The sequence below is a fragment of the Emys orbicularis genome, chromosome 7 (genome assembly GCF_028017835.1).
Source record: "Emys orbicularis isolate rEmyOrb1 chromosome 7, rEmyOrb1.hap1, whole genome shotgun sequence".
Classification (NCBI taxonomy): Eukaryota; Metazoa; Chordata; order Testudines; family Emydidae; genus Emys; species Emys orbicularis.
In genome coordinates, this window is record NC_088689.1 from 5794085 (window position 1) to 5817961 (window position 23877).

Genomic DNA, 23877 nt, shown 5'->3' on the forward strand with positions numbered 1-23877 from the left:
TTTAACTTTGATCACAGCCTTTTAAAAACATTAATGGATGATATCAGTTTTACTAATGTGAATTTGCATGGGAGGGTTTCTTGGAAGAATTTCATGAACAAAGAGTTGAATAGGGAGAAAGTTCCATGTGCAGGGGGGCCATACGAGAGACGAACATCAAAGTGAGTGGATAGGTGGGATTCATTGGCCGAGTGAAGGGGCAAAAGGGTGAGTAGTTTGAAATAAAAGCAGAGACATAGATATGGTGGAGTTGAAGGTGACAGTGAGAAGCCTAAACTTTGTGGTAGGCAAAAGGAAGCCACTGGCAGGAATCAAAAACAGGAGTGATAGAATGGCCAGTGAGGTGATAATCAGATAAGTAATCCTCAAGAAGGATATTATCTATGTTTCTCAAAAAGATTTAAAATGTTTAGTTGTACATTTTTATTAGTTTGAAATGGGATACTGTGCTCCCTATGCTTTTAATTAAGAATAAATGTCTTCAGTCCTATCACCTTTACTTGTTATTTTGTTAGCTCACTCAAGCTAAACAGGAGTCAGCCTTGATTAGTACTTGCATAGGAGACCTCCCTGGATGCTTCAGGAAGTAATATTAGTGATTTGGTATATGGCATTCTTCCCTCTGAGGCCTTGATTCAGGAAAGCAGTTAAGAAGTGCTTAAGTCCATCCCTATTAAGGACAGCACTTACGCATATGCTTAACTTTAAGCATGTGCATAAATACCAATGATGTTAATGGGACCTAACCATATGCTTAAAGTTAAGCACGTGGTTAATTACTGTTTTGAGTAGGAATGCTTGCCTGAAATGCCTTTTATTACTCAACCTATGCCCCAGCAAATTAATGTTTCATCCATTTGTAGTAATTAATAATTATTTTAAAATGCTCAAGTTATGACCAGTTTGTCTTATCAGCTTTTATTCTTTAGTAATCAAATCTGTCTCTCCCATGTAGTAGTAATAAAGTGTGATTTATTTCTCCTCAGATTCATAATCTGGTTTATGAAAATAAGCTTGTATTTTCTTCTCTTATGTTATTTTAGACCTGTGGCCTATAAAGAAAAAAAAGACAAGATTTGGCGTTAAGTTCTCCTGGGTAGCAAACTGTTTAACTGTTAATTTTCTAAAATAAGATAACAATCAGAAATGGGTATTAAAAATGGTTTCTGGCTTCCATCAGTTTTACAAACACCTTTTTCATCAAAAGGACATATACAAAAATGTGTATTAAACTAAATTTTATAGACTATATTATTTTATGTGGAATTTTTCTACAGTGAGTTTTTTGGCATTTTGCCTCATTCACTTGTCTGGTTTGTAAAAACAAAACCCTGCAGATGTGTAAATTGAGTAATGGTATGTGAATGTGGCAGGGGTTTACAAAGGTTCTACATGATATTAGTTCTTCATAATGCTGTTGTGAGGAGCAGTTAGTATAAGTATAGTGTCACATAAGTTGTAAATGAGTATTTAAGTATTTATTTAAGTCATAAATTGAGACTCATTCCTTTTTTAAGAAAAGTGTGTTCTGAGTTAAACATCAAGGTGTTTTCCCAGTGTATGATTGTGAGGAAGTAGTTGTCATATTGAACTTTTTAAATTAAATATTCAACGTTTAAATGAAAAAGAAAACTACTTCAGAATACAAAAAAATGAGATCTCAATGTGCTGAAAGGTACATTGTTTAATAAAAAGTTTTAAAAACTATTGGCTCACCCTTCTTTCCATCATTTTTATTATTTTTGTCCACCTTCTTTTTGTCTCTATAAATCAGCAGGGTTTGTATCCCCAAATAACTGCATTATACTTTTATATAATAAGAGACTTGGAAGCAAGGGTGTGGAATACTCCCAGTGTAACTAGTTATTCTGGGGCCAAGAGACTGTTCTATGGACATGAATAGGAAGAAGGAGAAAAACAAGTCAAAGGGTTTTTGGTTTTCCCTTTAAAAAATGTGACAGGTCTATTTCCTTTGATTTTTGATGTCTTTCCTTTCATGTAAATGTTATACTTTTTCTGTTTCACCTGAAGGGGGAGTGAAGATCAGGCAGCTGTCTCTGGGCTGTTAACAAATGTTTGCATCTGAAGAAGTGAGGTTCTTACCCACGAAAGCTTATGCTCCCAATACTTCTGTTAGTCTTAAAGGTGCCACAGGACCCTCTGTTGCTTTTAACAAATGTTTTGGCTCCTGTACTCAGAATTTTCAAATCAGAAATGACTATATAATGATTATGCAAATCACACACTCAGCCAACCAGATTCCAGTTGACTTTAATCCTTTTATTGTGGAATGTAGATACCTGGATTAACACATTTTGTCTGAGGAATTCCAAGCACTTTGCACACAATTTACTTAAGCCTTGCAGTGCCACTTTCAGTTAGCTAATATCACTGTTCTACAGAGGTTAGATAAGTGATTTATCAAGGTCACACAGCAAGCCAGGGATAAACGAGGAAATAGAACCCAAGCCTCCTGATGCTAAGTCCTGTGGTCTCTGACCTCTAGACAACACTTCCAATTCAGTACATTAGCTTTATTTTTAATACCTGTGTTTTTATTTATACACAGATCCTGATTGAATTTTGTGCAGGTGGAGCAGTAGATGCAGTAATGTTGGGTAAATACAAGTTTTTGTTTTTAATAATAATCTTTATAACAGGTTAAAATAAATATAATTAAATATTTGGAAGGATTTTACTTTTAAAAATTATATACTATTTTGAAATGCAGATATTTTGTTTGTATTTTATGCAGGACTATACTGAACAATACGCATTGTGATGATTTTAAAATATTTATTATATGAGCTTAAAGTAGATATATCTATGTATATAACTCCCTCATCTTAATGCAAAGTAATTTTGTTCTTTTTAAAATAGTCATTATATTTCTCAAAAATCTAAATTATTTTTAAATTAATAATTTAAATTATGCATTAATTTATGCATGTGAGCAACTTTAATCGCATGAGTAGATTATTTATGTGATTAGTTGTCCATGTATTTAAGTCTTTACAGAATCTGGTTCTTTTTTCCATCTTAATCTAATTATGTTTTAAATAATACTTTATATTTCCTTGACCTGAGAGTCATTTTAATGACATTTCCGTATATTAAACAGAAAATTCAAACTAACTTTATAAATAGTTCATAAATGACATGATCCCAGGTGTGAAATCCTGGCTCCATTGGAGTTAATGGGAATTTTGCCATTGACTTCAGTGGGCCAGAATTTTTTGCCTAATGTTTACTTCTAAAACTAAGTTGTCAGATTGACAGTTTTTGCTATGATTTATAATGATCAGTCTGGAAATTTATGTAAAAATAAAAACAAAAATGCAAAAGATGGGATTTTTTTAATATTTGTGTTTGTGTTTCTCTTTCAGAACTTGAGAGGCCATTAACAGAGCCACAGATCAAAGTAGTTTGCAAGCAGACTTTGGAGGCACTGAACTACTTGCATGAAAATAAGATCATTCACAGAGATCTAAAAGCTGGCAATATTCTTTTTACATTAGATGGAGACATTAAACTGGGTAAGGCTCTTGCATGGAAATATACAAGATTTTTTTTTTTAAAAACCAAATCATCTTATGAACTTTTTTGTTTAAATTGTTGTTTGGCACTGTTGAGTATTTGTGTACTTAGATATACATTATAGAAGAATTATAGTTCAACAGACAAGTGATTTTTTGTTATTTTGAAAAATAAGTAAAGCTTGAGTTATCTTATTTATGCTTGGCAAACCTCCCATAGAGTTCAAAGGGAGCAGGAGCAGGCCTGGTACCAATATTGTTACTGAATTGTTTGAAAGTCAGGTTATGCTAGGTGTAAATACTTTTTTATTTATTTATTTATTTATTTATTTATTTATCTATCTATCTATATAATATATATATAATAACAAGAATTTTAGAGTAGGTTTATGGTAGAAACCTCTGCTCTTCCCTTTGCTGAGTTTGGCTATGGAAAACTATATTTAAAATGTGTGAAAATAAGTCTATAATAATTGAATTTCTTTAAATGTCTCCCACTTATATTCTAGATATAGAAAAAATGTGATATGATCACTGTTATTAATATTGGTGTTCCCTTTTCCCTACAGCCTTCTATACCACTGATCACTCCCTCTTCCTTAACTTCAGTGGGAGCTGGAACACACAATTGCTATGAGCTTTGTCATTTTTATTCCTAGCATTCTGTCTGAAGTAATCACCACCACCCAAAATTTTTCTCTCCTGAGAATGCGGATGGTATAGAGAGGAAATCTCCATGAGGATTCCTTCATGAAAGCTCCACGTTGTCCCATTGAGGGATGGAATTTGGTCCCTCCATCTAGGAAATGGCTAAATGGCCCACCTCTAAATCTGGTAGATCCTCAGGGATGCACAGTTGTCCAGATCTATCTTCATGGAGGCCCTCTGCTTTTACACTGGCTTTGGGGCTCCAAGTAGCATTCCTTCACTACTAGCTTAACTTTGAAGTCAATTAAAAAATTCAGAATAGCTAAGCAAGTGCTTTGGTGATTCTGTGCCTCAGTTTTTCATCTGCAAAGTAGGGATGATAATCCTGCCTTCCTATTTGTCTTGTCTGTTAAACTTGTAAGCTTCAAGGCAGGGACTGTCTCTTCCTGTGTATATATACACAGCACCTGGCACAATGGGAACCCAATCTTGATTGTGGCCTCCCACTGTTTCCTTGTACTCCTCTGTCTGTATCTACCTTTTGTCTCTTGTCTTCTACTTAAATTGTAAGCTTCTTAGGGTAAGTAACTTTTTTTTGTTTTGTGTTTATGCAGCCCCTAACACAATGGGGTCCTAGTCCATGACTAGGATTCGTAGGGACTACATTAGTACAAATAAATAAATAAATAATGCTATAATAAAATAATAATTAATACTAAAGCCTGAGGCTGTATTATCTTTTCTAACAAATTTCCACAGGGTCAGAGCTAGGATGAGTGTATGCTTCTGTCTTTGCCCATTTCCCTTGTCCCACGAGATCTCTGCCTCTTCTCAGCCCGGATGTGAAGTTGGGTTATGGTGCTGTAGAGGTAGCTGAGACCCTACTTTGCAGAGAAATCTGAGTGGGGAAGTCCCCTTCATGCGTGGATTCAGTGGATGTAAACTGGCCCTTAACATTCAGACTGGTCAAAGATTTAATTTACTTTACCTTTGAAAAGGAAACAGAGTCTGTGTGTAAGAATGTGTAATCTCTTTCTTGCTGCTTGTGCTATTTGATTTTTTGCTTCTGGTTGTCTTGAATTTAAGTGCAATGCCTCCTGTTTTTTAATAAATAATATGGAATTTCATGTGTGACAATTTTATGAGAAACAATCAAGTTTTAATGTCTAATTTATAGTATCTACAGTCCTTTAATATTTCTGTTTTTATACTGGAATAGGCAGCTGCCTTAATCCTACACTTTTCTGTAAAGAGTAAAATTAGGCTTATCAAGTGTTGAGCCTATCACGTCATTTTATAGAGATTGAAGCAGACAGCATATGGGTATTTTGTCTCTTTGGTCCAATCAGTACACTTTAATTAAGAAGAGTTAGAACATCTGCTATAGTAGGACACACAAAAGTATCTCTTCAAAATAAATATACTTATTTTATAAATGAGACGTCATGCTTGATATGCTATTTGATAAAATTTATTATAGGAAATGCCAGATTTCTAATTTACATTTTACAATCAAAAGTGTACCTACATGCCTTTACTATTAGCCTTTTTCAAAGATTTCATACTGGGGGAACAGGAAAAAGAAAATAAATCCTAGTTTAGGATTTCTGAATTAGTGTAAAAATCAGAGATGTTAATGTTCAAGTTTAGTGTGATAATTTCATAGGCAAAATAAATAATTTCCTAATGGAAAATATTTTATTCCTTTTCTTCTAACAACAAATATTTCTCCTACCGGCCATTATTTCTGTCCCTCACATCCTAATCTCGGCATTAGCCTTTAAAGTGCTTTATTTTTAGCAGGGGAAGGCATTATAGTTTTTTATTAGAGCAGTTAGTGAGCTACAATGCATTACTGATTAATAATACCAACATATTTAAATATTTTGAACTCTCACTTTGGAGTTTTAATATTCATATATGTATACTTTTTGGTCTGAAATATAGCTCAAAATTTCCACCTCTAAATTAGTAATATTTTTACTGTTTGCTTCAAGCGGATTTTGGCGTATCTGCTAAAAACACAAGGACAATACAGAGAAGAGATTCTTTCATTGGTACACCTTACTGGTAAGTGTGCAGTTTTGTTAACTTTTAGCATAAACTAATATTTTAATATCACAGTTGATTATATAGCCTTGCAAAAGAATAATGTAAAGTATGTAAAAGTGTGCCATTTACTTTAAAATATTTAAATTTCATTAATATTTTAATTAAGTCAACAATTTAGAATGTTTTTGACTGCAGATGATAATGCTTCATTCTCTAATTCTATACACCATTCTCTTTTGCAGGATGGCTCCTGAAGTGGTAATGTGTGAGACATCTAAAGACAGGCCTTATGATTATAAGGCTGATGTGTGGTCACTGGGCATCACTTTAATAGAAATGGCTCAAGTAGAACCACCTCATCACGAGTTAAATCCTATGCGCGTGCTGCTGAAAATAGCAAAATCTGACCCACCTACATTGGCACAGCCTTCAAAATGGTTAGTCTTTTAATGCTAACTTTTTTTGCCAAGGGTTTTGGAGATTGACCCTGAGTCTGCCACGATGTAAGCACATTTAACTTCAGGCCCTTGAGTAGTCCTATTAAATTGTATGAACTACTCACATGCATTAAGTACTTATATGTGGCCTTGGAGGATTGGGGCCCATGACTTTACTTTTTGTTATTGCAGTGTCTAGAAACTTTCATATTAAAAAGGCTACAGTATCTTAGTATTTTGATATTGTTGGAAAACAGAGCTTGTTCTTTTTAAACATAAGATTCAGATTCAACATCAAATGTGTACATAAAGATTTTTAACTACCCTTTTTTAAAAAATGTGATATAGAGGGGAAAAAAGCATGAGGAGGATGATCTGCTTTAAAAAAAAGAGAAATGTTGAAGAGTCCTCTTGAGGATTTCATACAGAGAATATACGTTGTTTGAAAAGCGTATGCCATTGCCCACTCAGTCATGACAACAGATTGTTTTCAAATGGTTAGTGCAAAGTATTACTAGGTGAATTTGCAGTTAGGAAGCATTTAAAACCAAGAACCGTAAAATAAAACCTTTCTTTAAAATGGAACTTGATTAGAAAAAATGCCACTCAGGGACTAAAAAAGAACAACAGAAAGGTTAAGTTTGCACTTCACAAGGCAAAATAATGGATAAACGGGTGTTGAATCAAGCCATATCACTTTACACAAAACAATGCGACAGATAAAGCACTGGTTTTTAATATAGTCTAGATTATAAAACTTTATTAAGAGATGTTACAAGGTAAGCAATGTGCTACTTTCACTTTTAAACATTTATTAGATTGGCTATCAGAAGATCAATATGCAGCACCTCATGGGCGTTTCGACTGTAAAACTCATTGGGTTAAATTCATATCCCTGGTATAACTCCATTGATTTCATTCGAGTTATGCCAGTGATTGTAACCAGTTAAGGGGAAACTGTTTGGGTTTTGGTTTTTTCCATTCTCTTGCCTTGTTTTGAATGGGATGGTGAGCAATTGTAATGCAGTCATAAATGGGAAATTGAAAAGAATGTGTCACTATGCAGTTTGTGTAGGAGGAAAGGTAAAGTGGCAATCACTTCTTTGTTTTCTTCTGCAGGTCTTCAGATTTTAAAGATTTTCTAAGGAAATGTTTGGAAAAGAATGTAGATGCCAGATGGAATACTGCTCAGCTTCTGCAGGTAAGAAGAGTTAGCTGCCAACAGGGCTATAGTACTTGGGTTTAATACATCTATTTAGAATCAAGACACTGCTACTCTGAAGTTCTGAATAATTCAAAATTAGATATACTTAATCTGTATTTAACATTATGGGGCAGATCCTCAGCTGGTATAAATCAATGGAGAGACACCAGCTTACACCAGGTGGAAATCTGGCCTACTATTTGTAAATTTTTATATGAAAATAATTCTTGTGTGCATCTATTTATGTTAATTCAGTGCTTCCCCTAAAAAAAAAAAAAATAGCTAGAACTGGAAGGAACCTTGAAAGGTCATCGAGTCCAGCCCCCTGCTTTCACTAGCAGGACCAAGTACTGATTTTGCCCCTGATCCCTAAGTGGCCCCCTCAAGGATTGAACTCACAACCCTGGGTTTAGCAGGCCAATGCTCAAACCACTGAGCTATTCCTCCTCCTAATGTATAAAGTAGTTGTGTTTATATAAGCACTTGATTGCTGACAGATGTTTTAAAAGCTTTAGTCCTCCTCCATCTGCTATAATGCTGTCACTGCAAAAGAGCTAACAGGAGTAGATCTGACTAGATAAATTTGATTCTGTTTAACGTCAGTGCATGTTTACTTGTATCCAAAATACATTTGACATATGCTGAAAGGCTTTAAGAAGCAGGACCAAACAGAGAGAGAATAGTTTATGCAGAAAGAATATGAAGAAGTGGGCTGTAGCCCACGAAAGCTTATGCGCTAATAAATTTGTTAGGCTCTAAGGTGCCACAAGTACTCCTGTTCTTTTTGCGGATACAGACTAACACGGCTGCTACTCTGAAGACAGGTAGTTGTTTTTTCTAAAGGAAAAATACAGAAGAAATTGATTGTCTCACAAATCTTTGGTCCAAAGGCAGCATTGTATTTTTCTAGATTAAGTACTTTTAGATAGTAAATAGAAAATTTATTAGGTGGAAGTTCAGGCATGGAATAAAAAAAATAATGAAGAAGAAAAGCAACCTTTTAAAAACTCTTTCTACTTTTGTTCTTTGGGTTGTTAAGGTCAGTATAACTTTTTTTTAAATTATTTGATGAGCTATCTGTATTTTTGATGAGTTTATTAAACAAATCTCCACATAAATATTTAGATATTGATGTTTTAGATTTTAAAACTTCTAATTTAAAAAATCTACAATAATAAAAAAGGGTATTGGGTAAGTATTACAGTTTAATCCCTTTAATATCTGGGTATAATAGAGACCAAGATATAACCCTAAAAGAATTGCTACTTTTATTCCATTGTTATAAAAAATGAAATGACTGTTTATTTTAAAAGCCAATTTTTTTTTTTTTTTTTTTACAAGCATCCGTTTGTTACTGTCACTTCTAATAAACCAGTCAGAGAGTTGATTGCAGAGGCAAAGGCTGAAGTAACAGAAGAAGTTGAAGATGGTAAAGATGAAGATGAAGAGGAGGAAACAGAAAATTCTCTGGTCAGTTAAAGTATAAATTTATAGATATATATGGGTGCTTATTTTAATTACATTTTGTCTATGAAAAACTTTCTGGCACACTAATTATTTTTGCAACATTTTTAATTTGTACTAAGAATGAATGTGTTTCCCCCCCCCCCCCCCGCCCCCCCAAGTATAGCATGCCTTCAGTGCAAAATACAGAAGTCAGAATTTATAAAAGTCAGATGATCTTAAGCTTCTTCAGGACAGAATAATAAAGAATATTATGTGCATGTATGGTTGTTATGTGTGTACATGTACATATGTAAGGCAAGAAGGTTGCTTAAACCAGGAGTGGACAAACTGGCTCGTGAGCTGAAGCCCCAAGCCCTGTCGGGCGCCTCCCATGGGGCTGAAGCCCCAAGCCCCGGCAGGTACGCCCCCAGCTCTCGAACTTCTGAAGATGGCCATATGCAACTTAGAGGGTCAGTAAGTTTGGCCACCTCTGGTTTAAACAGTCAAAGACTTTTTGTAAAATAATAATACACAAATATTTAAATTCAGGCAAATATGTAAATGTATTAATGTGTAAGTGAACTGTGTATTTGGTATAATAACTAACTCTTGTATGGGTGAAGGTATGACATTTATGTTATAAATTAAGTTTCCTGTGCATTTATAACTCGACTATTTTAAAAAAACAAAAATCTGTCTACAGGACAAACTCTCTAGTGGAGTTATTTTGTGAGAAATTTAGATTTATAAGGATACTTCTGCCCGTCAAATTCAGTCTCTTAAAGGGAAATGAAACCGTAGCTTTAGTACGATAATATACTAATATCTTGTGAATGAAATAGATTCATTTACATTATTTATATGTATCCTATTTAAAAACACATTTGACTTCCAATATACTGAGATTCTAAAATATTTTCATATTTAGAATTATTTTAGATGCATTTTAGCACAAAGAGTGTGTTACTACATGCTTTCTTAGGCAAAAAACTCTCATTGAGGTTTGCCTTAGTAGAAAGAGCAGGATCAGGCCAATATTTGATACAGTAGCTAGGCATAATTTACATAACATTTTAAATTATATACTGTAATCTCCTAATGGCAAATTGTAACAGTTTCATTCACAGATTATGGGGTTCTAGTAGTAGATATAGACAAAGATGTATCATTATCGCTCCGAAGAGTGAAAGAATAATTATGATTTGAGATAATGGTTCATTAATATATTTGTCTGTATCTGTCTTTGTAGAAATATAATAATATTAATTCACAGTCTAGCAACAATTATTGCTAGAGTTATGTTCACATAATTGTTTTGATTAGAACTTCTTGTTACCATCCATTCATAGCTGCTAAAAACTTTTACCTTTTTAACTAAAATTTCTCATGCTTGGTCTCTGCCTGAAGGTGAACTTTTGAAGTTCGTGTAAAAATTGTTCAGCCATTTTTGAGTGAGAAGAGGTTAAAAAATACACTTGTCCAATTTTTATATCTATATACTGATATTATAATATAATATAGCTATATATTTAAAAAACAAAGAAAATGTTACAACCTTCTTAAACATTTGCAAGTTAAAATTTGGCATGGAAATAACCCTCCTGGAGACGTAGTGCCATTGTTGAAAAGAAATTGTTTTTTTTCACATGTGAGTGGAACAAAGCTGGCTACAAACCAAAAAACCTAATCAGATGTATTGCTGCTAATTAGTTGGGACCTCTGGGATGAGATCCTCATCCCCACTCCAGCCTTATTATTCTAAGTAAAAGGGCCATGAAAGCCCCACTTCTGGCTATGGGAGGATTTCCCTGGTACAGGCACGGTGAAAACAGCCATGAGACTGCTTTCTGACTATCCCCTCACAAGCCCTGGCAAAGGGAACGTACTGAGGGCATCTTGGGGCAGCACTCAGATTTGTGGGCAATGCTGTGGTCCATCGGGCAGCCTGGGGAAGCTGCGGTAACTTAGACGTGCCCCCAGGTGTGTTTAATTTATGCTCAGGTCCTCTCCAGTCCCTTGAGTAGCCCAGGATCAGGGGGGGCAAAAAGGTGGCATAAGGCCAAGATTTTTTGTTGTGCCTCTTAGATGTGCACACAGAATCTCACCTCTGTGGCCAGAAGAACCATATAGGGTGTAAAGTGGTGGAGGAAGGGCTTATGAGGACTTTACAAGGTGTGTGGGTGCTGAGGCAAAGGATGTCCAGTGTCCCTCAGGGACTGAGAAAGGGCGCCTGTGAAATTGTAAATTGGTCAGAAGGGCTTTTCTACAGATGTAATAGTTCTGTGATTATGTCTTGTCAAATAGTTTGAGATAATGGAATTTATTTTTCCTGGAAACCAAGCTACATACGTGTAGTATCGTTTCATATACATATCTCTGTGTGCAAGAAATTTTTGTATAATTGTTTTCTACATAAATTAGAAAATAGTAATTTTTTTCTTTTTTAAATACATTTTTAGCAATTACCAACAAACAAGCGTGCCTCCTCTGACCTTAGTATTGCCAGCTCTGAAGAAGATAAACTTTCACAGAATGCCTCGATTCTGGAATCTGTTTCTGAGAAAACAGAAAATAATGCTGCTGAGGAGAAGAACATCAGTGTATTTCCAGATGATAAAACAACTGCTAATGAACCCAAGACAATTAAAGATGTGGAAATTATTGACAATGTGTCTGATACCACTCCTGGAGATATTGTAAATGTGCAGAATGGGTCAGTATTAATTGAGGAAGATGAGCCAGAGAAAACATCAGGAGTTGAAAAGAATACTGGAAAAGCAGAAGTAGTAAATGAAGACACTGGATCACAGACAGAAAGAAAAGAAGTTGATACAGTGACAACATTAGAAACAAACGATAAACACAGTCTGAAAACAGAGGAAAGAAGTGCCATAGAAAATGAAGAGACAGATGAAAATAAACTGAAAATAGCACCTGAAATTGAAGATGCCAGTATTCAAACTATAGAAGTGATATCTAAAGAGACTGGAGAGAAAGAGGAGAAAGAAAGTGGAACAGATAGCCAGGAAAATAAGAGTGAAGGAACAACGACAGAACAAATTACAGAGCAAAAGGATGATGGTAAATCTGAAGAAGTTCAGAAAGATGAGATGACAGGCAGCACTAATGAAACTCTGGTTAAAGGTGCAGAGAAAATGGCTGACAGAGAGCAGGAGCCAATAAAAAATGGAGCTGACAATGCTCAAGAGACAGGCAGCACTAGTGAAAGACAGATCAGTAGTGGAGATAAAATACCCGGGACAGTCCAGAAGCTAATGGAAAGTAGAACTGAGCATGTTCACGAGACAAGTAGCTTTGAAGAAACTCAGATTAAAAGTGGAGATGAAGTGACTGATACAGATCAGAAATTAGTTGAAAGTGAAAATGAAGATGTTCATAAGACAAGCAGCATAGAGGAAACTGAGGTCAAGGATTCAGGAAAAGTGGGTGATATAGACCAGAAGCCAATACAGAGCAAGACTGAGAATATTCATGAGACGAATAGCACTGAGGAAATTCAAGTCGAAAGTGTGGGTAAAGTGATTGAGCCTGACCAAAATTCAAAAACAAATGAACCTGAGGATACCCACGAGAACAACATTCAGATAAATGCAGAGCATTCAGAAGTTCCGTGTGATGCACCACTTAAGAACAAGCTTCAAGATCCTGCAGCTGAACAACCTAATGATTCTGAACTCACTCCAATACCCATTATTAGTGTTAGCACTGAAGAAAATGAGGAAAAAGTTAAAATGGGTAATCAAGCCAGTGCTGAAATATTACAACAGCTAGAACCTGAGACACTAAAGGAAAATGATACAGAATCAGGCACTGGTTCCACAGCTGATAATAATAGCATTGATTTGAACTTGTCCATCTCAAGCTTCCTCACTAAAAACAAGGACACTGGATCAATATCTTTACAAGTAAGTGTAGACAATTAGTTATAATTTTGTATGTAAAATCTTATATAGTAGGACCCTAAGACTTTCTTGGGGAGTTAATAATGCCGAGAAAATCAACCAATCAGAAACTAGCTTAATAATATTGAATCTGTACATTTATAGGAACCATTTTGCTAGGATTGAAGATTGCAAATAGTCAAATACCAGTTGCATCTAAAACTGTTTTCAAAGAAAATATTGGAGTACATGGAATAATGTTGTAACTCTGTGTACATGTGATTAGGCAGCAATTGCAAATGGCCACAAAACTGCCACACATTTCCCTAAATCGTTGTAAAACTATGTTCCAAAATCTAAACTATCAGATCAAAAAATTGTTAATCATTACAGTTGTGAAGATAACCTTCAAAATGTGAACCAATACATTGAGACAGGAAATTCCAAAGAGCCGAAAACTACAGGATGTTTAAGAGGAAGATTTGTCTTGTGGTTAAGGCTTGGGACTAGAACTCAAGATTTCAAGTTCAATTCCTGGCTTTATACATAATTCCTGTTGACCTGGGTAAATCCCTTAACCTCTCCCTGTCATATCTCAGTCTTCTCCATGTATAACTTCTCTCTAACCCATTGTTTGTCCTGACTATTTAGACCAGCGTTTTTCAAAGTTCGGGTCACGACACAATACAGCATGTAAGGCACTGGGTCGCTCTGGTCAGCACCGCCAACTGAGACATTAAAAGTCCCATCGGCGGTGCTGCCCAGCTAAGGCAGGCTAGTGTCTACCTGTTCCGACACTGCGCTGCACCCCAGAAGCGGCCAACAGCAGGTTCGGCTCAAAGGCAGGGGGGCCACGGGGCTCCACGCACTGCCCCTGCCCCGAGCACCAGCTCCGCACTCCCATTGGCCGGTTCCCAACCAATGGGAGCTTGGGGGGCGGTGCCGGGGGGCGAGAGCCGCGCAGAGCTGGACCTGCTGCTGGCCGCTTCAGGCGCAGCGCGGTCTGCGGTGCCAGGACACGCGGGAAGCCTGCCTCCGCACCCTGGCTGCACCGCTGATTGGGAGCTGCCAGAGGTAAGTCCGCAACCTAACCCCATGCCCCAATCTCCAGCCCTGAGTCCCCCCCCAAACCTTGAACCCCTTCCTCCACCCCAAGCCCTTCATCCCTGGCCTTAACCCAGAGCCTGCACCCCCACCCAGAGCCCTGACCCGCTCCTGCAGCCCAACCCCCTGCCCCAGCCCAGAGCTCCCTCCCACGCCCTGAACCCCTCATTCCTGGCCCCACCCCGCAGCCCTCACCCCCGCAGCCCAACCCTATGCCCCAGCCCTGAGCCCCTCCCACACCCCAAACCCCTCATCCCCAGCTCTGTTGGGTCGCGGGCATCAACAATTTTCTTCAACTGGGTCCCCAGAAAAAAAGTTTGAAAACCACTGATTTAGACTGCAAGATCATCAGGTTAGCAATTGTATATTCAGGCTTTTCTACAACAGAAGGTGCTTTACCTATACTGGTATGAATGCAGTTATGCCAGTATAACTGCTTATAGCAATATATCTCATTCCTATTCAGCAAGAGGAACATAAGGCACATTTATACCCGTATAACAGTATCCATGGTATTGGTTTAAAAAAAAAAATCTCCTCCCTTTTATCTCAATGAAGTCATAATTTTGGTACTGTGTAGTAAAGTGTAATAAAATAATAATAAAAGGCTAGGAACTTGTTAGTCACGTGATACTTGAAGTCACGAGGTATTGCTGAATTGAAAGGAGAATTTAATAGATTAATAAAATCGGAAAGTTAATGAAGCACTGTCAAGGCGTGGAATCTGGCAGTAATGTTTGACATTTGATCACCTCACTGATTCACATTAGAAGCAGGTCTTTGTTGAACACAGCTTGAAAAATTTACCAAACACTTAATGGCCAGAGGACTAAGCCTAGGGACAAAAGGCTGGTGGGAGTTGCCACCAAGGTCTAGAGAGGCATTGTCTGTGGAGATTCTCACTCCTCTCCCCCGCTGCTACTGTCAGTAACTGAAGGGAAGAGTATTGGGATTCCTACCAGAGGTGTTGGCCATGGATACTGCCCTTGAGCTCCTTCTTTCATATCCACTACTGGCTTGTAAGTGTCTGACAAATGTGAAACCCTGGTTAAGGGATGAGAACAATTTGCTCTCTCTTTTTCTTCTCCACTCAGGAGCCTCTCCTACTCTACCCCAACGTGTTGTAAGGAAGGGGTCTGCTATATTGCTCCTCCCCTGACCAACAATTTGTGTCCCCTTTTCCCATTACCTGCCTCTGTTTTTGCTGATAAGTTTCCCAGGCAGAAATGTAGGGTGAAATCAGCAAATCTTTATTCAGTTTCACTGCCACTTTTCAGAATCCTGGGGACATCTGTGAAAATGTCTAGTCTAGATGAATTCAAGGGAAAGCAATGGGGAACAACAACGGCAATAGAACTGTTTTCAGACTCAGGAAGATAACACTGCATCAGTTCATGTTGGAAGATTTAAAATATTGTCTAGATAAATGGCAACTTAATTTATAGGAAATAATAATAGCTTAATTTCCCCCTTTGCTGGCTAAGAAAAGTTTAACTTCTTGGCACCAGTAAGAGGACTTTTCAAGCTCTTGTAACTTGAGGACAATTTACTTTGCTGTATTGTATGCAGTTGCTCTCTATTTAGAAACTCAGTAATTTAATTTATCAGATGTAAAAAAGTGTTATTTAGTTGAACACAGAATAACAACATTTTCATTCAGGAAACTAGAAGACACAAGAAAACATTGAAGAAAACTCGCAAATTTGTTGTTGACGGAGTAGAAGTGAGTGTGACAACTTCAAAAATAGTTACAGAAAATGATTCAAAAAGTGAAGAATTGAGATTTCTTCGGTGAGTAAAAAATCTCTAAATGACTTTGGAGACTTTTGGTATTCCTTTTCCTTCCTGAATAACACAGGAAGAATCTTTAATGCAAGAGCGCTCTGGGGTTTGTTTTTATAGTGCACTGGGATTAAATTTAGATCTTCTTGTTAGCAGAAGGAAAAACCGTTTATTTTAAAATAATGATACAAAAATCCAAGTCTAATCTTACATTTCTTTTTTAAAACTGGTATTATTGAGCCCAAATTGTTGATTTTTTTTTAAATTATTTTTATCTTTATTCACTTCCTCTCTTCTTTTGCCCCACCAACACTACTGCTCATTATCAGACGTCAAGAGCTGCGGGAGCTAAGACTTCTTCAAAAAGAAGAGCAGAGAGCTCAACAGCAGCTCAGTAATAAACTCCTACAACAACGAGAACAGATGTTCAGACGCTTTGAACAGGAAATGATGGTAAGTTTGATTTTTTTTTTTTTTTTTTTTTTTTGCACCTACATGATAAAAGGCAGCTTTTTATTGAGTGAATTTAGTGCTCTTAAAAGATGCCATATTGATGGTGTAGGTGAACATGGGTAGCAACAGTCTAGGCTTTTCCTGCTGAGGGTACTGCTCTGTAGTTCAGTGTTCATGTTTATTCAGTCCTTGTTCTCTCTACTTAGAGAGATTTTGACAGGTAGTCTTGTTGATCTCCCAAACTAATCAAAATGCTCGGAAATAGTGCCTCCTAGTCAGCAGAGGGTGATAAAACCAGTTTTTGGGAGGATATCTTCCCCACTCCATTAATTGGTTTGCTCATTCACATACTTCAGTTGTTTTTGTCTCTAGCAAGTGGAGGAACATTTCCTTTACCAGATGTCTGGTTAGTCTGGGCTAAAGCAAAAAGACTAGGCCAGAGATATTCACCAATGTACAGCTGCCTCTGCAGCATGCACTCGAGACCCCAAGAGTATGCAAGCCCCCTCCCTAGCAGCAGGTCAGCCCTTTCGGGAGTGCAGTATGACAAGTTCTACAGGAGCTCTAGGGCCTGGAATTGCTGGTAATGCTAAGTCCTCACACAACCAAAAATTGGAGGATACTTTTGCTTGAATTGTGTGGGAAATGCTAGTTGTGAGGTATCTCAGGAGAGGACCAGCAAGGTAGAAGGCCTATCCTCAGGAAATACCTAGCATATCCTACCTCCTCTGAGGGCACTGCCTTTGGTTTCCCAAAAGATCCTCTTCTCTGGGACCCTCCAGGAATTTCTCTCCTGCTTCTTGGTCCAGAGAGAAGGAACCTTAGCAGCAACAAGCAGGTGCAGTCCTATCCCTGACCATCTCCAAATCAACTCCAGACAGTACTGGGCTCTCCTTCAGCCCAGTTCCTGAGTGACTCATCAGAGGAATAAAATAACAGCTGTTAGCACCCTCTGATCCAGGAGAGTGACTGCAGAAGGTATTCAAACGGTCACTCCAATAATGAAGGTCCTCTAGTCCCCAGGTCCTTCAAAGCTTACTCCTAAGGGAATTCTGCACCAAAATTTTTAAAATTCTGCAAATTATATTTATTAAATTAATGTGGAGGCTCCAGCCTGGCATTGGGGAGCACAGGCCACTGGCTGCACAAAGGTGGGAGATCACTGTGTAACTTCCTCCCTGGGACACAGACTCCGCGGCGAGCCTGCACCCAATACTGACACAGCACAAGGTCTGGGCCTGCCACAGAAACACTCCAGGGTCCTGCCCCTCTGTGTGGGCAGGCAAGCTTAGCAAGGTAGGATCCAAGTGTGGAGGGGCTTAATGTGGGGGGATCCAGGTGTGGGATGAGAGGATTCTGTGTGGGGCAGTCTGGGTGCAGGCGGCTCAGTGGGGGATCCAGTTGCAGGGGGGATCTGGATGCACAGGGGCTTGTTGGAGGGTTCTGTGTGCAATGGTAATGGGACTCTGCAGGGGGGTCCAGGTGAAGGTGGTTGGGCCTCAGCAGCGGGGGAGGAGTCTAGGTGTGGGGGGTATAGAGCTCGGCCTCAGCGGCGGGGGAGGAGTCTAGGTGTGGGGGGGATAGAGTCTAGGTGTGGGGGATTCAGTGGGTGGTCCAGATGCTGGGGGAGTGGGGCTCAGTGGGGTGGGGATCCAGATGCGGCTGGTCGGGGTGGGGATCCGGGTGGCTTGTCGGGGTGGTCCAGGTGCAGGGGGAGTGGGGCTCATCGGGCGAGTTCTGAGTGCGGGGGCGCTGAGGCTTGGTGGGAGGGTCTGGGTATGGGGGGGTCTGGATGCACAGGGTTGGGTGAGTGGGTGAGCAGTTCCATGTACAGGAATCCCTCCCCCTGCAGCTGAAGAGCAATGGGTGCAGGAAGCAGTGGGGTGGTGGGAGTTGGCAGAGCCTGCAGCCGGGGGAGAAATCTGGGGGTGGGTCTGATCCGACCCCAGATGCCATGCAGGGGAAGAGGAAGTCCCGTCCTCCCCAGCCCAGCCGGGACTAGCAGCTGAGCCCGGCACAGGGTAGGAGCCACCAGCCAGGTCTTCCCCAGTCCTGCTTCCTGCCCCACAGTGATTTACCTCTCTGACGGCTGCCCTGGGCACCCAAAACATACTGTTGGGGAGGGTCACATGACCGCTCTTGTGGTTTCCCTTTGCTTCCCAGTCAGAAAGTCATTTTTCTGCGGGGAAGCAAAGAAATCTGCAGGAGACATAAATTCTGCACAGGCGCAGTGGCACAAAATTCCCCCAGGAGTAAAAGCTGCTTCTGTGGGGAATCAAAGGAATCGCCCCATCATATATGCACCAGATTAGCTTTTCCCCCACTACATCTAAATCTTCCTTTGCAACATATCAAAGTAGGCTTGCAGGCAGCCAGAACAGAAGACGCAAAAAGGATTCCCTTTCCCACAGGCAACTCCCCCTACCCCTACAAGCATGAGCATGCTCCATCTTCCTTAAGAAGATAAGTAGCTCCTCCTCCTGCCTCCTACATAGCAGGTCATAGGCCAAGGTAATAGTCACCTTGTAAATACTTACAATAAGATAGATAGCACAGGCCCCCTGCTAGACACACACGATGTTTTGACCTGGAGCTGCTAAATATCCTGTGCTATGCCTCCCATCCTCGCTCTCTCTCATTTTATGCACTTCCATATAAATTATTTCCAGCTTAATGTACTGGCTTTTGGTATGATTTGAGAAGTATTGCCCTCCAGTGGCTGACTGAAGATAAGGAATCTATTATTCACTGAGAGTGATATCTGTTAACTCAAGCATTAGAGGCCTGTATTTTTAGACTGTGATGATTCAGTTCCAGAGGTATGAATGTAAAATTTATATAGTAAATTGTGTCTGTTGTGTAATGCTTAAAGATTCGTAACACAAGAGGTCTCCAGGCATTTTTCAGCACTGGCAAGGCATGCTTTATTCACATTCATTTACATTCATCACAAAAATTCAAAATTTGGTATACCACAATTTGGAGTTCCCTAGCTAAGGTGAGCAAATATCATTGTTTTGACTGGACAGTTCTGCAGAACTTTCAACCCTCCTGAATTTAACTTCCTAGAAAAATATCAGATGAAATGGAATTATTTTACAGAGTAAAAAGCGGCAGTATGATCAAGAGATTGAAAATCTAGAAAAGCAGCAAAAACAGACAATAGAACGTTTGGAACAGGAACACACAAATCGCTTACGAGATGAAGCAAAACGCATCAAAGCAGAACAGGAGAAGGAATTGTCCAAATTCCAGAACATGTTGAAAAACAAAAAAAAAGAGGTAAGACTCATTGATAATTTAGAAAGTAGGGGGCCTGGCCAAAGGCGAGCATGGTTGGACTCCCTTTATCCCTGCCATAATAACTTCTGGGGGCCATTCACAGCCATTGTAATTTTTTTGTTTTATTGCATACAAAACAGCTAACAAACCGTTGAAATATTGACTTCCGCAGAAGTCACTGATTGATTAGCACATTTGTATCTTTCATATAATCTTTAAAATTAATACATTTTAATTTTGGTTGATAGCATTCCACAAAACAAAAAAGCCAAATTTCCCTACATTTGTAATGTTAGAATTTAAAAAACAATAATACAACTTTGGTAACAGTTGAGTCATTATACCTACTGTAAGTTTCCATTTGTTTATTCATTAAGCCCATATTTTATAACTTGTCTGTAAAAGATGTAACCCTGGCAGGAGTTGTCTCTTCTGATTTTTAACTCAATTGGAAAAAAAAAATCAACAGCTGAAAAGTTTTATGACTAATTGCAGATCTAAGTTATATAGTGAAACAAGTGAGTGAAGGATGATGCTGAAAGTCTAAACCAGTGGTTCTCAAACTTTTTCTTCGTGGGCCACTTGAAAATTGCTGAGGATCTGGCAGACCACTTAGTGTTTTTTTACCGCTAGCTAACTATTGTAAAGTGCTTTGGATAAAAGCACTGTATAAAAAGAAGCTTAATAATCAATGTTTTTTTGTTCCACAAATAAAAGCGCACAACTCATATTTTAATATCAGTAGTCTTACCTTTCTAATGCGATGGATGTGCCCTCTCTCCTCCGCCGCGGCAGTCCCCCGAGCTGGGGCTGGAAAGGAGGGGAGTCTCTCCCCCATCACAGCAACCCCCGAGCTGGGGCTGGGAAGAAGGGGGGTCTCTCCCCCGCCCACAGCAGCAACAGAGATGAGGCTGGGAAGGAGGGCCGTCTCTCCGCCGCAGCCCTGGAGCTGGAGAAAGTCACCTCTTTCTCTGGCTGCCGCAGCCCTGCACATCCCAAATTCCCCCTACCCCCTCTTTTCACCCCATAGCCCTCTCCCACCTACCCTCTATTCCCCCCAAGGCCACCACTTCACCTTACATGTGCGTCTTCTCCAGGGACCAGGCACCTAATTAGTGAAGCCATACCTGCGCGGCTCCACTAATTAGGTGGGCGGCCCTTCATTCTCTCGTGTGTGGCCACCCAGGTGCACACCTTAGTGGGAACTATCCGCGGACCACCTGAATGGAGCTCATGGACCACTGGTGGTCCACGGCCCACAGTTTGAGAACCTCTGGTCTAAACTGTTAATTTGCTTGTGTTAGCGCATGACAAAGTGGTGTATTTACATATAGGTTTTTGTATATGAAGGCTGTATTTTATTTTTAAAACAATTGCATAGTTATAGTTCTGCATATAAGTGAATATAATTTATGCAAAAATAAGAGTAGTTATTAGATTAATATTCATTAATCTAAAAATCTATGGTGCACTATCAGAGCTTTTATGCAGAAGGACCCTATAGTATGAACATGTTTAGAAAAATATATATTTTATTTATTTTGAACTGTACACTGGTATGTATTAATCATTTTTTTCTCTTTTGCTGAACTTCTTGCATTTTTGAGTTTCTTTTTACTGGTGATTGGGTCTTATATGGGGAAGCTGGTGGAACTTAATGCTGTATACTGATCTAAAAAAATTTCTTTCTTGGAAACAGGAATAGCATGTGGTGGTTTGGATTTCTGATGGGGCTTCCACTATTAAATAAACATTTGTTCTTGGAGGCATACTTTTTTATTTATGGTTCAGTGAGGAGATTTACAGTTTGGAGGAAAATGCAGTCAGAGCTCTAAAACTATCCATGTTATATTGGAGAGTATGGAAAGTATATAATGTTAAAAACTGGCAATATTTAATCTCCACTAAACAAAATCATCAAATCATCATATTCTTAGCAAGTTGCTTTATCAGATAATATTCAGAAATTAGCTCACCATTTTAAAGTGCACTATACTGAAACACATTTTATACAATTTCGGCCTAACTGTAATGCAGAGTTTTTTAAGAATATAATAATTGGTGGGGGTGGTTGTTTCAAAGGTTTACTTTTTAAAACTGAATACTTACAGCCCTTTTATCTTTAGTGTGCTTATGTGCCTCTTTTATATTTTAAAGCATACTATGTAAGTGTCATTTGTGGTTGAGAATATAGAAATGACATTGTATCAATTTGGATATGAGAGAATGTCAATGAAAGCTGTTTTTCAGTGGAAGTTCCTCTAAACTTCCACTTGTTTCAGATCTGTTACTCTGGGGATAAAAATATTTTATAAAATTTCCTGTACTGTTTAAAGAGACCATTACTATTGCAGGCGGCTTTCTTAATCGATGGCTGTTTAAGTTACTGCATGAAAACACATTAATGAGATAAAGTAATCCATAGGAAGGCATCACTGGTTCTGAGAGCACTTCATTAACATTTGCATGTAAAATCAGATTGGTTTATGGCTCCTTTCTACGCTGCACTTAGACTTGCACAGAGCATGCACTATCTTTTCCCTTTTCACCAAACTAACACCTCTGCATGCTTTCCAGTACCTTAGTGCTTGAACTACACCTCTCATGTTCACAACAAATGCTTGCTGTGGAGAAAAAAATGTTATTTTCCCCACCTTCTGCATGCTTATACACTAGGTTTTTAATGAAGTGGAGAAAGCACCAAAAGAGCTGAGAAAAGAGCTCATGAAACGCAAGAAAGAGGAGCTTGCACAAACCCAGCATGCTCAGGTAACAGCAGCAGCTTCATGCTACTAAAATCCAAAAAGCAGCATTAGTCACACAGCTTAATCATTTCACTTTCTTTTTCAGAGTGACTTTGAAATTTAACTTCTAACCGTTGACAGTTGCTCTGCTCCCTCAAATGCTCCCATAACCCTTTCCATAGAGTACAATGTATAATCAATTATATGCAAACTTATGTTGATATGTTAAAAAAGCTTAACATTCGGAAAGCTGTATTCAAATTAGAAAAATATCTTTATACATCCCGGGAAAACTCATAACATTGCCTTTTCAGCTGATAAGTATCTTGTGTGTCTGCATAATTATAAATGTTAGAGTAGAATGTCAAATATTTTCAGAATATTAAGCATAAAGGAGGAAAATAAGTATATAGAAAGTGTAAAATTAAGAATACTGTTCATGACAGCAGAGCATTTAAAGTAAACTGACTTAATTAAATACCGAAGTGAAATGGAAAGTTGTATGAAAACTTTAGAAGATTGCAAATATAATTCCACACCTTGCACCTTACTGATATTATCTGACAGAGCTGGAAGACAAAAAAAATATTAAATGTGTTCTTCCTTTGTAAGGTTTTGAATGTGCTATTCTACCTCTAGTCAAGGTTATATCATAAAAAGGGTTTTGGGATGAATAACTGAAGTAGGATTTAATTATTGTTTACAGGAGTGGAAAAGGTAGTGATGTGATTGGACTATGTTAATTGTGATTTGACTTTGAGGTGTAGATGTTATATTTTATGGGCATGATGGGTTGAAAACTTTGTTGTACAACTTTAAATAAAGATGGGTGTACACCTGAGCAAAGTTCATAGTAAGTAGAGTTTTAGAACTACAAGTTGTCATACTTCTATCAGTGGATTAATGGGTTTCCACTACAGCAAAAGCTTTGATAAATAATAAGATATCCTGATTAAGTTAAAAGATCCTAATTTTATGTCATCAAAAGGTACTGTAAGCATAAGAACATGTGCAGAAATTTGATTTCAAATCTGTAAACAGATCAGTTACGTACAAGTACCATTTCTACTGTAAATGATTGTTCAAACCATCTTCATATTCTCATGGCTGATGTATAGTAGTTTACCATCTTTGAAAGAAAGGAGTTGTTTTTGTTTACATTTTGACCTGGGAAGTATTGTATTGTATTCTGATCCACAGGGCATTGCTCAGGTTATGATTCAATCTTTTCAATTGTCTTCGTGTACACTCTTCAATGCACAAATGCAGGATGTAAGTCCAAAAATA

General features: G+C 38.3%; 1 protein-coding gene across 3 annotated transcripts in view; it reads left to right on the top strand.

Annotated features, from left to right (window-relative positions):
• SLK (STE20 like kinase) overlaps nucleotides 1–23877 on the top strand; it is a 69238-nt gene that overhangs the window by 32226 nt on the left and 13135 nt on the right. The window contains exons 3-14 of one of the 3 annotated variants that reach the window (XM_065407421.1): nucleotides 2570–2618; nucleotides 3387–3536; nucleotides 6182–6254; nucleotides 6479–6673; nucleotides 7793–7874; nucleotides 9219–9347; nucleotides 11783–12502; nucleotides 12626–13249; nucleotides 15990–16120; nucleotides 16441–16564; nucleotides 19667–19846; nucleotides 22523–22615. In XM_065407421.1, coding sequence (XP_065263493.1) covers nucleotides 2570–2618; nucleotides 3387–3536; nucleotides 6182–6254; nucleotides 6479–6673; nucleotides 7793–7874; nucleotides 9219–9347; nucleotides 11783–12502; nucleotides 12626–13249; nucleotides 15990–16120; nucleotides 16441–16564; nucleotides 19667–19846; nucleotides 22523–22615 — 2550 coding nt within the window. Of the gene's footprint in view, nucleotides 1–2569; nucleotides 2619–3386; nucleotides 3537–6181; nucleotides 6255–6478; nucleotides 6674–7792; nucleotides 7875–9218; nucleotides 9348–11782; nucleotides 13250–15989; nucleotides 16121–16440; nucleotides 16565–19666; nucleotides 19847–22522; nucleotides 22616–23877 lie in introns of all 3 variants that reach the window. The other 2 variants (XM_065407420.1, XM_065407422.1) reach the window with 2 other exon arrangements.